The 18067-nt window shown below is 44.8% G+C and overlaps 1 protein-coding gene across 1 annotated transcript in view; it reads right to left on the reverse strand.

Annotated features, from left to right (window-relative positions):
- Positions 1 to 18067, reverse strand: part of LOC139228820 (probable E3 ubiquitin-protein ligase HERC1) — a 426955-nt gene that overhangs the window by 70471 nt on the left and 338417 nt on the right. Inside the window, exons 60-63 of the mRNA XM_070860235.1 lie at positions 8989 to 9111; positions 7275 to 7377; positions 941 to 1110; positions 211 to 349 (exon numbers count right to left, since the gene is read on the reverse strand). Of these exons, the coding sequence (XP_070716336.1) occupies positions 211 to 349; positions 941 to 1110; positions 7275 to 7377; positions 8989 to 9111 (535 nt within the window). The remainder of the gene's footprint in view (positions 1 to 210; positions 350 to 940; positions 1111 to 7274; positions 7378 to 8988; positions 9112 to 18067) is intronic.

Raw genomic sequence — 18067 nt, forward strand, 5'->3', positions numbered from 1 at the left:
GCGCACTGCAGGCTCTCACAAATAGCAATGTGATAGTAAAAGCAGATTATCTGGTCATTGTGTTGCTTGAGGGATAATTATTTGCCAGGACATCGGCAATAACTCCCCTGCTCTTCTTTAAAATAGTGTCATGGGATCTTTTACGTCCACCTGAGAGGGCAGACGAGGCTTCGATTTAACGCCTCATCCGAAAGATGGATATGATGTTACCTGGAGTTGTAGGTGAAAGAGGAGGGGTGGTCCATGCAGCACTGTGACACCGACCAGCTGAAATCTGACGAATATTCTTCCCTTGAAGTGTAGTAATCAACGTTGGCTCTTTTACTTGATTGGTATGGCTTAGACCAAGCTGCAGAAAGGAAATTAAAAATCTGTCACTACCTCATATTACGGCTACATTAACATTCAAGTGAGGAAATATTACAATGTTTAAAAACAGTAGAGTTTAGTTTAAAATAAAAATTTAAAATGCTAGAAATGTAAAGTAGGCCAAACACATCAAAGAGAAAGATAGGAACCAAGGTCCATCTATTTCACCTTCGACTTTTCAGTTGGGATCACAAGAGTGGTGAGGAAGAAGAACCTTGGCTGATTTTTGCCCTGACATGGAAGTGTTAAGCCAATTGTCACACTCCATCTGCTGCCCCACTGAAATCAGCTAACTCAGCTCAGCACAGCCAAAGAATTAAATCTGGAATGTCTGGTCTGTGTAACTTAGTATAATGGATAGTGCCTCAATGCACAGGCCAAATGAGCAAATAAGTGTTGAACCTAAATTTCACTGATTTTTTTCACATCACACCAGAGAACTGAATATAGTCATTTCGCTGAAATTGGATATCATCTTGGCTTAATTAAAATGCAACTTTGCAATAAGCTGTCAAGATATTTTTGTGCATTCAAGAAATAAATTTCCTTACATTAAACATAACTGTCTTACCTGGCCTTCAGCATTGCATCCCCAGGCAAACATATCCCCTGTAGAGCACAAAGCAAGTGTATGCTCTGATCCCACTGCAATATCTTCAATAAACACTGCTTCCAGCGCGGGAACCTGCTGTGGACGATTGTGATTACGCAGCATTGAATCCGGCAAACCTATAAGGCGCTCTAAAGATAAAAACACAAAGTATTCTGAAAAATCTTCCCAGATGAATCTCAACAGATTTAAGTTGGAAACTAGTTGAACTGTGGTGTGGTTCTTTTAGGACCTAAAGATGCAAGCCAACAGGTCATCTGCCTTTCATCCCATTATTTTACCGAGTACTACTTCTTTAGTGATAGTGATTGTATTAAGTTCTTCCCTCCCTACAGCCCCTTGATTATCCACTATTGGGATATTTTTAGTGTCTTCTATCGTGAAGACTGATACAAAATATTTGTTCAAAGTCTCTGCCATTTCCCTGTTCCCCATTATGAATTCCCCAGTCTCATACTCTAAGGCACCAACATTTACTTTAGCCACTCTTTTCCTTTTTTTGTACCCGTAGAAACTCTTACTATCTGTTTTTATATTTTGTGCTAGATTGCTTCATTAATCTATCTTCCCTCTCTATTATTTTTTTTTAATCTTCTTTGTTGGCATTTAAAAGTTTGTTTGCATTATACTTTTTTCCTTACTGGCCTTCTATTAACGGCTACTGAACAACCTCCCTTCTCTCTGTATCTCTCTCTACTTTCTTGTAAATCCACAGGCCAGGAGCTTACCATGTGACTGCACTTAGAAGGGAGAATTGGCTTAGGCAGAGCAAGGTGGATGAGTGAGCTGGGACTTGAGCAAGATTCTGCACTTGGCATAGAGGGAATGGGAGGGGAGATACTGGCTGGGTAGAGCAGAAAGAATGTATGGCAAATGATGTGAATGAGCAGGAGAAAAAAATTAAATATAAAATAATTAAAAGCAGAATGCCAACTAAAAAAGAATTACAAAGTAGAGTAAAAATGATGTAACGTATATACAGACTAGAAGAATAAAAAGAATGAGTACCTGTACGTTCTTATGCAATTAATGGTTAGGATGTGACTGACCTTTAGTAATAATGTAATCACAGCAATCAATCTGCAATTTTGGAGGCATTTTACATTCATATATTGATTAACAGACACAAAAATTGTTCAATATATGGATAGATGATAAAGGCTATCTCAGTCCTAAATGGCTGACCCCATAATCTGAGACTGTGACTCCTACCTCAAGACTCCACAGCCAGAGGAAACATCTTCCCAGCATCTAGCTGTATTATATTCACTTTTCAAGAAAATTAACTAGCTTACTTTAACCTTATCTATATCTTTCATTATTTTGTAAGCCTACGGGCTCAATTTTCCACATTGCCTTTTTTTGGTGTATTACAAGAGTTACGCCCTCCAATTACTCCAAAAAATAACTTGCAAGCTTCCCCATTCTATTTTTTGAAATTGGCGCCGCACAGCCTGTCCTTCAGCTTCGGGGGGTGGAGCCTAATGTCTGCGCCGAAAAAATGATGCCCCCCCCCTCCCCTTCTGCGCTTGCGTGAAAAAAAAGGGACTTTTTTTTACGTGAATGCTATGGTCGCACATGCCCACTGCAGCTCCCGGTCTACATTTGGCCATTTTTAAAGAGCCAGTTGTGCATGAGAACTTTAATTCTCATTGGAAAAATCGGAGCTGCAGTACAATATGCAACGCGGCTCAAGGACCAAAAATTTCTTACAGGATGAAGTGGAGGCACTGGTTACTGTAATTGAGGCCAGATGGCACAAGCTGGACACCAGCCGAGGTTATATTAAAGTTTCACCAGAAGAAATGAAGAAATACTGCAACCAACTTGTAGAAGATTACTAGGCAATGGTGACCACCCCGAGGTCTGCAGACCAGTGCAAAAAGAAGTGGTAGGATCTTGGTCTAGTTGTCGGTATTAGTAATATTTTCATTTATTCACTGGAATTGAAATTGTAAATGTGACTATCTGTATATGTCCCATCCAGCAGAAGGGCACCCTTTCTAAAAAGTTATTTTCATCTTTGCAAAGAAAGGTGGCACTCAACAAAAGGGAAAGAACTTGAACAGGAGGAGGCCCGGCAAATCTGCAACCACTGACACTCTTGGAAGACAGGGTCACTGCTTTGATGGGTCCTGCCTGGAGAAAAGCAACCACCACTGCACAAGCTGGGCCCACACTCGAGGGAGAGGGTAAGTCCTGCAAATTCCACAGTCTGGCTTTGCTAAATGTTAAGTACTGCGTGGGCTAGCCATGCTTCGGTTCATGGGGATGTCTCCGTCAGCTACGCTTCGGTTGATGCAATGTGCTATCATTCATCGTGGTCCTTCAAATGAGCCTGCTGCCTGCGCTGTGTGAGCCTACTCGTGCTACCCTGCCCCCTCCTCTGCTGTTAACCATTTGTCTGTTCTGTTATATTTTGAGGAACTTGAGGTCAACCCTGACGAGGTTGAAGCTGATGCAGAAAAAGATTCAGACGTGAACGAGCCTGAAAAGGAGAACATCTTCCAATCCTACCTTCCGGAGCAAGAGCATGGGAGAGAGGGGGAGGTGATGGATGAAACCCCCACTGTTATGCTCACTTTGGAGCAGGTGCAGGTGCCGTCCATTGAGGTGCTAGCCCCTTTCCTGAATGGTACGAGTGTTGGGACATTCCATGGTTTCTCACATTCCGAGGCTGCAGGTCCCAGTGGGATGCAGCGAGCCATACCCAGGGTGAGTTGGGGAAGGAGAGCTCTCCTGAGGTGCAGGATCTAACAGATGTGGTTCAGATGATGGCAATGAGTGCGGAGAGCATTGACTTTACGCGATCACTCCTGGACACCATCAGTGGGGTGAAGTAATAACACTCTCACGAGAAATGGGAATACTGTCCGGGCACATGAGGGAGGGAATGTCGCAGGCAGTTGATACACTGTCAGTGCACGAGGGAGGGAATGTCGGAGTTAACTGCTGCAATAAGGGAACACGCAGAGACCCCGCAGCCATTGACAGAATCAACTGCCACTCCCACTCCAATCCCCAGACCAGCCTCTGAAGAGGCCCAAGCTGTGCCGTCCACATTACCGCCTGGCCACACCCCCCACCCCCAAATCAAGAAGTGCGCATTACCCGAGATGCTCGAAAGAATAAGCTTGGTACCAACCCGAGAAATGCTACATCACTGCCTGTGGGCAGGGATGGAGTCACCAAGACCAAGCGCAGCAGGCGGTCTTAGAATAAGTTGGAGGAGGGATGGGTGTAGCCTTTCTTTGCTGCTACTGTTGTTGTTATTGTTCTCAAATTAAAAGTTTTTTGTAAGTTATGTAAATTTACAAGTTTAAAAGTTTGTAAGTGATCTTAAAGTTTTTATTAAGTCTGCAATTACCATCGAATAACTCCACGAGGCCTTGTACTGTGAGTAAGAGCTGTGTGACTTCAATCCATTTAATACGACTGTAAAGTGAGGGGCAGCATGGCTGACCGCCTTTTATATGCCCCTGCACAACTGGGCAGGTAAGCCCTGGGGCCTCCAACAGCAGTGCCCTCAGGGTGTACGTCGTACATAGTTACATAGTGAATACAAAGATCACAGAATTTATGTGATCTTAAAATTTGTAAGTGATCTTAACTGAAAACTTTAAAGTTTGATACAAGAATATTTTTATTAAATTTAAGTTAAATACAAACAAGTGTTAAAGTTTTGAATAAAATATATTTTAAATTATAACTGAATCATTTCTATTATTTGTTCGATTATTAACACAACTTTTGAAGTAAACAAGAATAATTTCCATTATTTGTTCCATTAACACAACACAACAGGTCCAAACAGTAAACATGGTCCATTTCGAATAGTTGCCGCTGAGCCTTCAGGCAGCAAAGTGTTCACAGATGAGCTGCTGGCGCAAGGCTCGAGCAATCGTTAAAGGAACATGACGGCCCGCCTCCTCCGTCATTGTGCTCCGGGTTCAGGTAGTTGCATAGCTCCTCATCCTCTTCGTCATCTGCATTTCCCCCCTCATCATCAGCCACTCTCACCTCAGGTGGGTCTTCTACTATCAGCTGCTGCCACATGATGGCTAAGTTATGCAGCATGCAGCACATAACAGTGAACTGACCGACAATTTCAGGGGAGTATTGGAATTTGCCTCCGGAATGGTCCAGACATCGAAAACACTGTTTCAAGATGCCAATGGTCCTCTCGATTATGCTGTGTGTGGCAATGTGCGACAAGTTGTATTCCTGGTCAACTTCCGTCCTGGTTACGCGTAGGGGAGTCATGAGCCAGGTGGCGAGGCCGTACCCTTTGTCTCCCAGCAGCCGGTTCTGCCCTTCCGGCTGCTGCTGAAACATGGTAGATATAGCGCTCTCACGTAAGATGAACGCATCATGGATGCTGCTAGGGTATCTCGTATCAACTGACATGATGTGAAGCATGTTGTCACACACGAGCTTGCATATTCAGAGTGGAAACCTTTTCTGTTCCTGTACATCTAGGAACCCTCCAAAGGTGCTTGCAAGGCGATGTGGGGTACAATCAATGCAGCCCTGTAACTTTGGGAAGCCAGCAATCCTGGAGATGCCCACAGCTCTGTCCCACATTGCCTGGGCAGTCATGGGGAACCTTATGTAGTCATTCCTCCGGGCATATAGTGCAGCAGTCACCTGCTGAATGCAGATATGTGTTGCGTGTTGAGAAATGACACACACATCCCCAGTTGTGGCCTGAAATGATTCAGATGCATAAAATGATAGTGTAGCTGTAACCTTGACTTCAACTGACAAAGCAGTCGTCCTGATGCTTCTAAGTTGCAAGTCCGCTTTTACTAACTCACAGATCTCGGTTACAACTTCTTTGCGGAAACGCAGCCTTCTCATACAGTCTGCATCACTCAGGTGCAGGTATGAATGCCTATCTCGATATACCCAATGTGGCCATCATCCTACGTACTTTGAGGTTCCTCATGTGATGACGTTGAATCCATCGTCTCCCCTGCAGCACCATCATGCAGGTGGCTTGCACGAGGTATGGCATTGTCAATATTGCCTCCATAATTAAATTGTAGCTTTACAAGCAGCTCAAAGCAGGTCGATGCCCTATTATGGTCCACACCCTGGTCTGCACATGCGCAATAGGCTTGCTTAGAACAGGAAGCTAGGCATTCAATGAGAACATTTGGGGAAACCAAGTCTAATGCAATTCTTTAATTTTAGATTTTTTTTCCAAAGTATCATTCCATCACCAACCGAACGTCTCTTCACCAGGCTTGAGGGTCGGCCGGCAGAATCTCTCCCTCGCCTGGACACAGGGGTTCGGCGTCCACCCGCTCCCCCCCACACCCCCGGGACTTCTTTTGAAGCTGCTGTATATTGTAAGGCTTCTCATCCCTTCAGTTCGACTTGCACTCCTTTCCTCCCACCCTCCCCATAGCTTCTTTTGAAGCCGAGTCCTATGTCCGGGCAAGGGAGCGATTCTGCCGGCTGATGCTTCAACCGTCGTGCCTGGTGAGGCGATGTTCGGTGGTGGCGTGGCACTTGGAAAAAAATCCTAAATTAGGCTTCCATTTTTTCCCTTTTGAGTTTGAAAAAATATTAAGCTTCATGTTGCATATTCTTTGTCTTCTTGACTCCCTCCAAAACTTTGCGCTGATTTTTTAATGTGCGGTGGTTTACCTTAAGTGCCCAGAAGGTTTTTAAATAGTGGTCACATACGCCTTCCTAGGCCAAACTTGCTTAAATGTGAAAAACTGGCGCAGACACCAGGTTACGCCCCAAAATCCAAACCTAAAAAAATCATAACTGAGTTATGCTGGCGCAGAAACTTTGGGGAAACTTGGATATTTTAAATTTACGCCAAAAAAACAGCGCTGATAACTGGGGAAAATTGAGCCCTATATCTTGTATCACTTAATTCTTTTACCAGCAAAAATAAGTTTATTTGCTTGAGCCATTTAAAAAAAAAAAATTTGTACCTTAATCCCTAGTATCATCTTGGTCACTCTTCTTCTCTGAAGCTTTCAACGTAACTATATTTCTGTTGAAGTAGGGTGCACACCATGTTCCAGAATTGGCCTCAACATTGATCTACATATTGTCATTATAACTTTGACTTTTAGTCCAATGCTTTCCAGATATACCCAAATACTGATATGCCTCATCGATTACTGTCTCACATTGAACCAAGTGGCTTCAGAGTATAATGAATCACCCCAGTAGCCATTTATAGCTTCTGCTAATTTATAGTCTAAACGTCATCAGTATTTTATTAGTTACAATAACATGACTGTATGGGTGGGGAGAAATAGAAAGGTACCTTGTCCAAAAGTGAATACATGTCCATCTTTCATTAGTACTACAGAAAACTGGGTTCCACAAGCTACTTTCTTCACTCCTTTATTGCAAAGGCTTTCAATTTTCTGTGTGGTAAAAATCACAGGTAGTTGTAAATTATAATTGGAGATTACATTTCCTACCACAGTTACTCAAAAACTGATTTAATTCTCAATTTAAGCAAAATAATTAGTCCTAAAGACTCTCCACTTGTCAATGTCCTGCAAATGAGAGACTAACAAAATTGAGAGATCCAAAACTGATAAGATAACTTATAATCCCCAATACACATTCAACATGCCATATAGGCAATGGTGCTAATGGCTACATTGAATTAATTTGTGAAACGTGACTTCATTCAACTCAAGCAACAACAGTTTCCAAATAATTCACCCACACTACCAGTTTCTCATGGGCAGATGTAAAATAAGTAAATGCAATACATTGGTATACTATCTGGATGGGAAACTTGAGCAAATAAGGAGAAATAAAATATACATTTTTGCTTTCAATTACTGATGAAACTTTTTTACACCCTATTTCAAGATGTACTTAAAGTTTTTCCAGGTTAATAAATCACAGCAGAATGCACTCATCATCATTATCAGTGGTCCCTCATATCGAGGATGACTTGCTTCCACGCCAAAAAGCGATGATTTCACAGGTGTTTCAATGAAGGACCAAATATTCCACGTCGCGAACTACATGTTGAAGGGTGGAAAATGCCTGTGCGTGGATTTTTTTTTTAATGTGTGGTGGCCGTTGCACACCAACAACCACATGGGCTTGACAGAGCTAGGTCTTGGTCCTGTGGCAAAGATTAACCAAGACGACTGGAGACTAGCTCTGTTGCACGGACCTAGTGTGCACACATATCGCAGTGTAGGCTGGCCCCGTCCTGCCCCTAAGCCCTTGCCTCTCCTGGGCTCCGATCATGTTGCTCCATGATCACTCGCCGCTCCTGCTGTAGGCCCACACTCCAGTCAGCAACCTGGACCTTGGTGATGTCCAATCCAGTCGCTCTCTTCACAGCTGTCGCTCTCCAACACGCGCTGTACCTTAAAGTGGTATTCTCCTTTGAAGGCCCCGACCTGCAAGGATGCACACTACAGCCTTGCAGACTATTGTGTTTTTCCTATCGAGTCACAACTAACAGTCAAGTCAACAAACCTGGTGCTATAACTATTGGTCATAGTGGTCTGGAGGTCCTGCGCATATAGCTCACCGGCTTTGACATAGAAGAAACCGCACATGCAGGAAGATTTGAATGGGCCGCGCAGCCAGTTAACGGGACCGTGCATGGCAAAAAAAAATTAGAGGGAACATTAGTCATAGCCCAGACAGCAGTACGAAAGGCCAAATCTACAACCAAACTATGCAAATAAATAGTTCTGTAAAACACCACTCGACAAACTCTTAATACTGGCTTCATATCATATACCGTGGTAACAGATATGCCAGAGAAAAGGTGTCAATTAATTCATTACCATTATTGCATGCTATAATGCACTAAAATATCTTACGTTATGATAACTAAATTAAACTGTATTTCCAAAATTAGACTAAGTAGATTGTAAATGTTTTATTGTAAATACGTAAGCTGATATTGGTCCTACAAACCTAAAACAAAAAGTAGGTAGAACATATGTCCTTTATGTGGATGGCTATAAACTGTTGTTTGTATATTTTATTCTCACCTGGGGACAGCATTTAACAGTACAAGCACCTAAACCCAGCTTGCCATAGTCTCCATCACCGAATGACCAGACTATCATTCCATCCAATGAGACAACGAGGGTGTGATTCAACCCACAGGCCACCTAAGGAAATAAAGGAAATCTCTAACTTTGCTTGATAACAACATCTATATGGAAAGTTTGCGAATGAATAAATAATTAAACTTGTGTGCAGTGCTTTCTCTTGCTCTTCAACAACCCCTGGAGTCTGCAATCACAATTGTCTTCAATGAAAATTAATGAATTATGTTCCGTAACCTATTCTAGAAACATAGAAACAGGAATAAGCTATTCAGCCCCTCAAGCCTGTTCTGCCACTTAATTAGAGCATGGCTGATTTTTACCTCTGTTTACCTGCCTTTAGAATCATTGAAAAGAATCAATTTTACAGCACAGAAGGAGGCCATTCGGCCTGCTGTGCCTGTGCTGGTCTTTGAAAGATCTATCCAATTAGGTTCTACATTCCAGCTTTTTCCCCATAACTGCAAATTAGGCATCTTCTGTCCTTTTCTCCAAATCCCTTGATGACCTTATCTAATAAAAATCTGTCAATCTTAGATATGAAAATTTCAATTGACTCTGCATCCACAGCCTTCTGGTGAGAGAACTCCACATTTCCACTACCTTCTGTGTGAAAAAATGTTTCCTAATTTCTCTGCGGACATCCCTGCGGTCATCCCCCTGCAAAATAGATACACCACTTTGGGTACTGTTGAGGGGGATGACTCATCAGGGGAGAGCAGCAGCAGCCCAAATTCATGGCACCGTAGGTGGCTCTGCTGCACAGGAGGACAGGAAAAAGAGTGGGAGAGCTATAGTGATAGGGGATTCTATTGTAAGGGGAATAGATAGGCGTTTCTGCTGCCGCAACCGAGACTCCAGGATGGTATGTTGCCTCCCTGGTGCAAGGGTCAAGGATGTCTCGGAGCAGCTGCAGGGCATTTTGAAAAGGGAGGGTAAACAGCCAGTTGTTGTGGTGCATATAGGTACCAACGATATAGGTAAAAAGACAGGATGAGGTCCTACGAGACGAATTTAAGGAGCTAGGAGCTAAATTAAAAAATAGGACCTCAAAAGTAGTAATCTCAGGATTGCAACCAGTGCCACGTGCGAGTCAGAGTAGGAATCGCAGGATAGCTCAGATGAATATGTGGCTTGAGGAGTGGTACAGAAGGGAGGGATTCAAATTCCTGGGACATTGGAACCGGTTCTGGGGGAGGTGGGACCAGTACAAACCAGAAGGTCTGCACCTAGGCAGGACCGTAACCAATGTCCTAGGGGGAGTGTTTGCTAGTGCTGTTGGGGTGGAGTTAAACTAATATGGCAGGCGGATAGGAACCTATGCAGGGAGACAGAGGGAAGTAGAATGGGGGCAGAAGCAAAAGATAGAAAGAAGAAAAGTAAAAGTGGAGGGCAGATAAACCTAAGGCAAAAATCAAAAAGGGCTACATTACAGCAGAATTCTAAAGGGGCAAAGTGTGTTAGAAAGACAAGCCTGAAGGCTCTTTGCCTCAATGCGAGGAGTATTCGGAATAAGGTGGACAACTTAACTGCGCAGATAGCAGTTAACGGTTATGATGCAATTGGCATCACGGAGACATGGCTCCAGGGTGACCAAGGTTGGGAACTCAACATCCAGGGGTATTCAACATTTAGGAAGGATAGGCAGAAAGGAAAAGGAGGCGGGGTGGCATTGCTGGTTAAAGAGGAAATTAATGCAATAGTAAGGAAGGACATTAGCCTGGATGATGTGGAATCGGTATGGGTAGAGCTATGGAATACCAAAGGTCAGAAAACGCTAGCGGGAGTTGTGTACAGACCACCAAACAGTAATAGTGAGGTTGGGGACAGCATCAAACAAGAAATAAGGGATGCGTGCAATAAAGGTACAGCAGTTATCATGGGTGACTTTAAACTACATATTGATTGGGCTAACCAAACTGGTAGCAATGCCTGGAGGATGATTTCCTGGAAAGTTTTAGGGATGGTTTTCTGGACCAATATGTCAAGGAACCAACTAGAGAGCTGGCCATCCTAGACTGGGTGATGTGTAATAAGAAAGGACTAATTAGCAATCTTGTTGTGCGAGGCCCCTTGGGGAAGAGTGACCATAATATGGTAGAATTCTTTATTAAGATGGAGAGTGACACAGTTAATTCAGAAACTAGGGACCTGAACTTAAGGAAAGGTAACTTCAATGATTTGAGGCGTGAATTGTCTAGAATAGAACTGGCATATGATACTTAAAGGGTTGACGGTGGATAAGCAATGGCAAACATTTAAAGATCACATGGATGAACTTCAGCAATTGTACATCCCTGTCTGGCATAAAAATAAAACGGGGAAGGTGGCTCAACCGTGGCTAACAAGGGAAATTAAGAATAGTGTTAAATCCAAGGAAGAGGCATATAAATTGGCCAGAAAAAGCAGCAAACCTGAGGATTGGGAGAAATTTAGAATTCAGCAGAGGAGGACAAAGAGTTTAATTAGGAGGGGGAAAATAGAGTTTGAGAGGAAGTTTGCCGGGAACATAAAAACTGACTGCAAAAGCTTCTATAGATATGTGAAGAGAAAAAGATTAGTGAAGACAAACGTAGGTCCCTTGCAGTCAGATTCATGTGAATTTATAATGGGGAACAAAGAAATGGCAGACCAGTTGAACAATTACTTTGTTTCTTCCTTCGTGAAGATAGAACCAAATAACCTTCCGGAAGTACTAGGGGACCGAGGGTCGAGTGAGAAGGAGGAACTAAAGGATATCCTTATTGGGCAGGAAATTGTGTCAGGGAAATTGATGGGATTGAAGGCCGATAAATCCCCGGAGCCTGATAGTCTGCATCCCAGAGTACTTAAGGAAATGGCCCTAGAAATAGTGGATGCATTGGTGATCTAACAGACTCTGGATCAGTTCCTATGGACTGGAGGGTAGCTAATTTAACACCACTTTATAAAAAAGGAGGGAGAGAAACCGGATAATTATAGACCAGTTAGCCTGACATCAGTAGTGGGGAAAATGTTGGAATCAATTATTAAAGATGAAATAACAGCGCATTTGGAAAGCAGTGACAGGATCGGTCAAAGTCAACATGGATTTATGAAGGGGAAATCATGCTTGACAAATCTTCTGGAATTTTTTGAGGATGTAACTAGTAGAGTGGACAAGGGATGTGGTGTATTTGGACTTTCAAAAGGCTTTTGACAAGGACCCACACAAGAGATTGGTGTGCAAAATCAAAGCACATGGTATTGGGGGTAATGTACTGATGTGGACAGAGAACTGGTTGGCAGACAGGAAGCAGAGAGTTGGGATAAACGAGTCCTTTTCAGAATGGCAGGCAGTGACTAGTGGAGTGCCGCAGGGCTCAGTGCTGGGACCCCAGCTCTTTACTATATACATTAATGATTTAGATGAAGGAATTGAGTGTAGTATCTCCAAGTTTGCAGATGACACTAAACAGGGTGGCGGTGTGAGCTGTGAGGAGGATGCTAAGAAGCTGCAGGGTGACTTGGACAGGTTAGGTGAGTGGGCAAATGCATTGCAGATGCAGTATAATGTGGATAAATGTGAGGTTATCCACTCTGGGAGCAAAAACACAAAGGCAGAATATTATCTGAATGGTGGCAGATTAGATAAAGGGGAGGTGCAACGAGACCTGGGTGCCATGGTACATCAGTCATTGAAAGTTGGCATGCAGGTACAGCAGGCGGTGAAGGCAGCAAATGGTATATTGGTCTTCATAGCTCGGGGATTTGAGTTTAGGAGCAGGGAGGTCTTACTGCAGTTGTATAGGGCCTTGGTAAGGCCGCACCTGGAATATTGTGTGCAGTTTTGGTCTCCTAATCTGAGGAAGGACGTTCTTGCTATTGAGGGAGTGCAGCGAAGGTTCACCAGACTGATTCCCGGGATGGCTGGTCTGACATATGAGGAGAGACTGGATCAACTGGGCCTTTATACACTGGAGTTTAGAAGGATGAGAGGGGATCTAATAGAAACATATAAGATTCTGACGGGACTGGACAGGTTAGATGCGGGAAGAATGTTCCCGATGTTGGGGAAGTCCAGAACCAGGGGACACAGTCTTAGGATAAGGGATAGGCCATTTAGGACTGAGATGAGGAGAAACTTCTTCACTCAGAGAGTTGTTAACCTGTGGAATTCCCTGCCGCAGAGAGTTGTTGATGCCAATTCACTGGATATATTCAAGAGGGAGTTAGATATGGCCCTTACGACTAAAGGGATCAAGTGGTATGGAGAGAAAGTAGGAAAGGGGTACTGAGGGAATGATCAGCCATGATCTTATTGAATGGTGGTGCAGGCTCGAAGGGCTGAATGGCCTACTCCTGCACCTATTTTCTATGTTTCTATGTTTCACTCCTAAATAGTCTAGCTCTAATTTTAAGATGGTGGCACTTTGTTCTGGATTCTCCCATCAGAGGAAATAGCTGCTCTGCTTTATCAAGTCATTTTATCATTTTAAACGCCTCAATTAGATCACCTTGCTATCTCCTAAACTCAAGGGAATACAAGCCACGTTTATGTGACCTGTCCTCAATTTAACCTGTCCTCAATTTAACCATTTAAGCCCCGGTATAATTTTAGTGAATGTGCACTGCATCCCCTCTAGAAACATAGGATATTAGATAAGGTCACCCGAGGTGTGGTGCCCAGAACTGAACACAATACTCCAGATGGGGTCTGACCAAGGCTGATGTTTTAAAGAGAGACAGAGAAGAAACTGTATGGTTTGCATTTATATAGCGCCTTTAAGATAGTAAAACGTCCCAAGGTGCTTTACAGGGGTGTAATAAGACTAAATTTGACACCGAGCCACACAAGAAATGACAGCAGATGACCAAAAGTTTGGTCAAAGAAGTAGGCTTTAAGCTAGCATGGCTTACATCCTAGGGTCTTGAGTGAGGTGGCTGCAGAGATAGTGGATGCATTGGTTGCAATCTACCAAAATTCCCTGGATTCTGAGGAGGCCCCAACGGATTGGAAAACTGCAAATGTAATGCCCCTATTTAAAATAGGAGGCAGACAAAAAACAGGAAACTATAGACCAATTAACCTAACATCTGTCATTGGGAAAATGCTGGAGTCCATTATTAAGGAAGCAGTAGCGGGACATTTGAAAAAGCATAATTCAATCAAGCAGAGTTAACATCGTTTTATGAAAGGGAAATCATGTTTGAAAAATTTGCTGGAGTTCTTTGAGGGGATGTAACGAGCAGGGTGGATGAGGAGGAACCAGTGGATGTGGTGTATTTGGATTTCCAGAAGGCAATCGATAAGGTGTCACATAAAAGGTTATTGCACAAGATAAAAGTTCACGGGCTTGGGGGTAATATATTAGCATGGATAGAGGATTGGCTAACTAACAGAAAACAGAGTCGGGATAAATGGGTCATTTTCCAGTTGGCAAACAGTGACTAGTGGGGTGCCACAGGGATCGGTGCTGGGACCCCAACTATTTACAATCTATATTAATGACTTGGATGAAGGGACTGAGTGTAACGTAGCCAAGTTTGCCGACAATACAAAGATGGGAGGAAAAGCAATGTGTGAGGAGGACACAGAAAATCTGCAAAAGGACATAGAAAGGCTAAGTGAGTGGGCAAAAATTTGGCAGATGGAGTATAATGTTGGAAAGTATGAGGTCATGCACTTTGGCAGAAAAAAAATCAAAGAGCAAGTTATTATTTAAATGGAGAAAGATTGCAAAGTGCTGCAGTACAGCGGGACCTGGGGGTACTTATGCATGAAACACAAAAGGTTAGCATGCAGGTACAGCAAGTGATCAGGAAGGCCAATGGAATCTTAGCCTTTATTGTAAATGTTATGTATGTATGTAAACCTCACCAATATGTAAGACTTGCCATCAGGGGGCACACCTGTGGGAGACCTAAGGGTCACCGATGCACCCTGGGCAAGCAGGTATAAAAGGTAATCTATCATGCTGCTTCCTCACTCTGGCATCACATTAAAGAGACCACGGTCACAACAGTTTGAGCTTACAATACAGTCTTGTGGAGTTATTCTGAACATAACAATTGGCGACGAGTAACGGATCACAAACTTTCACGCGGTAATGGCTGCCATTGGTATTCGTGTCAGATTTGTTGAGGGTGATGATTGGGAAGCCTTCGTTGAACATCTCGACCAGTACTTCGCGGCCAATGAACTGGACAAGGCTGAGACAGCGGTCAAGCGCAGGGCGATTCTCCTCACCGTATGTGGGTCTTCGATATATGGCCTCCTCAAAAACCTGCTGGCACCGGACAAGACTTACACAGAGCTGTACACGCTGGTTCGGGAACACCTCAAGCCGAAGGAGAGCATCTTAATGGCCAGGTATCGCTTTTACACGCACCATCGCTTCGAGGACCAGAATGTGGCGAGCTTTGTCGCCGACCTAAGACGCCTTGCGGGACAGTGCGAATTTGCCGGATCTTTGGGGGAAATGTTGTGGGACTTTTTCGTGCTTGGAATCGGCCACGAGGTCATTCTTCGCAAACTGCTGTCTGCCGAATCCCTGGATCTGAGCAAGGCCATCACAATAGCCCAGGCTTTCATATCCACGAGTGACAACACGAAACAGATATCGTCACAGAATCGAAGCTCACTGGCAAGTACTGTGCATAAAATAATGCTATCCGCAGGCAGGGCCTACACGACCGCAGAGGCCAGACCTAGGCCTAGGGTGACTCAGAGTCCACCGTGGGGCGTGAATGCGTATCCATTAACACCATGTTGGCACTGCGGGGGCAGTCATAGAGCCTATCAATATCGATTCAAGCACTATGTGTGCAAGGGCTGTGGAACAATGGGACACTTCCAGCGAATGTGCAAACGACCTGTGACTCACCACGTGGCAGAGTCAGGAGAGGATGACCGATCCAGCGAGGATCATGCTGAACGAGCAGGAGAGGCAACTCAACCTGAGGACGAAGAGGAAGTATATGGGATACACACCTTCACCACCAAAAAGCCTTCCGATAATGTTAAAAATTGAACTCAACGGCACTCCAGTCTCCATGGAATTGAACACGGGTGCGAGTCAATCAATAATGAGCCAGAAGGCATTCGAGAGGCTGTGGGGTCACAGAGTACAACGACCCAAGCTGATCCCGATTCAGGCAAAGCTGTGCACCTACATCAAGGAGCTGATACCAGTTATTGGTAGTGCGGACATAAGAGTATCCCATGAGGGAGAGATGCACGATTTACCACTGTGGATTGTTTCAGGTGATGGACCAATGCTGCTTGGTAGACGGTGGATGGGGAAGATTCGATGGAACTGAGAAGACCTCCGTGTACCTTCTCCGGCAAATGACGTGTCCCTTGCTCAAAGGCTGAGCAAGCCTCCATCTTCAGCTGAACCAGGCATCGAAGTGCAGATCCATTTGCAGATCCCCAAGGCACAGGCTGCTCATCACGACCATGAAGAGATAAAGTTCAACTGAGCAGCGGTAAGGCACGGTACCCACCACCCAAAGCCAACGACCTCTTCGCGACAATGGAAGAGGCTCCAGGTCGGCCAAGCAGAGTGGGACTCCGGCCGAAATAATCCGAATGCGTCTTCCTGACGCCAGAGGCAAAAACCCTGGAGGAAGATCGCGGCAGTCGGCATCATGGACATGGACGAGAGTGCGTCCAGACCACAGAACGAATTGCGTCCAGACCACGGGACGAGAGTGCGTCCAGATCAAGGGACGAAAGTGCGGCCAGACCAAGGGACGAGAGTGCGTCCAGACCACGGGACGAGAGTGCGTCCAGACCGCGGGACGAGAGTGCGTCCAGACCACGGGATGTCGCCACAACGAAACAGAGGCACGTGTTGCCCAGCAAGGAAGAAGACTGGGCTTGGGGCAAAGGTAAAGGGGCGGCCGCTGAGAAGGTCAGGAAGCCACCATGTTCCAATAAGTTGTTTGCTCTGTGTAACCCATGTGAGCGTTCTTTTGCGGCTAATGATGCATTATCATATGGGGTTGGGGGTACCTTACAACAAGCCAAAGTAGCGGGCGAACACCAACCGGTTGTATATGTATCTGACAAAGTACTTGTAGCAAGTGATGTGTTATCACACGGGGTCGGACGTGTTGTACAGCAAGCCAAAGTAGCGGGCGAGCCCCAACCGGTTGTACATGTATCCAATCAGTTATCCAAGGCTGTAGCCTGTGTTCACAGGACAAAAGAGACGTACCAAAGAGTGTCTCAATATTTGCTCGAGTCAGACAAGCTGCCAATCTCACAGTTTTTGGAGAGCAGAAGCACCATCATCAATGCTTTGTTTCGAATATGTCTAACACTGTCTGTGCACTGTAACATGATCCGCCACGGGCCAGGCACTGAGAACGGCGCTGATGCCCTCAGTTGGCTACCGTTGCCCACCACCGGGGTGAAAACGGCACAGCCCACAGACCTACTCGTTGTTATAGAAGTGCTAGAGAGAGAGGGGTCAACCATAACGGCTCCCCAGTTTAGGAACTGGACCAGCCAGGATCCTACGTTACTAGAGAGCGAGAGGTCAACTGTAACGGCTCCCCAGTTTAGGACCTGGACCAGTCAGGATCCCACGTTACCGCCTGCTAACGAAGAAATGCTAGACGGGATGTTGCAGCTTATCCGTCGCAAAGACGAAATGCTCATCCCATCAGATTGCCCCACTATGTGGCAACCCTTCAACGTTGCAAAGAAAGGCAGGGAGGCTACACACAGTCGATGGTCCGGGGCCTCCATACCATGGCCCAGGATCCACGGGGACCATGCACCCCGCACCCCCCCCCCACTACTGAAAGTCTCAAGGCCAGATCGGCCATCCTTGGCTTGCCAGATCTTAGGGTCAGCAACAATAGTCCAGAGTGGGCAGCCCAAATCATAAAGCCAAGCACCACATGTGTCACGGTAGACTCCCTACAGACCCGGCTATCCTGGGTGCTACGCAGTCACCGGACAGAATCACTCAGAACTGAGCCTTCCGTATGCTATCAGCAGAGAATGTACCATGATCGTACGGCTCCTCCACGTGACATCAGAATA

This window comes from Pristiophorus japonicus, chromosome 2 (genome assembly GCF_044704955.1).
Source record: "Pristiophorus japonicus isolate sPriJap1 chromosome 2, sPriJap1.hap1, whole genome shotgun sequence".
In the NCBI taxonomy this organism is placed as follows: Eukaryota; Metazoa; Chordata; class Chondrichthyes; family Pristiophoridae; genus Pristiophorus; species Pristiophorus japonicus.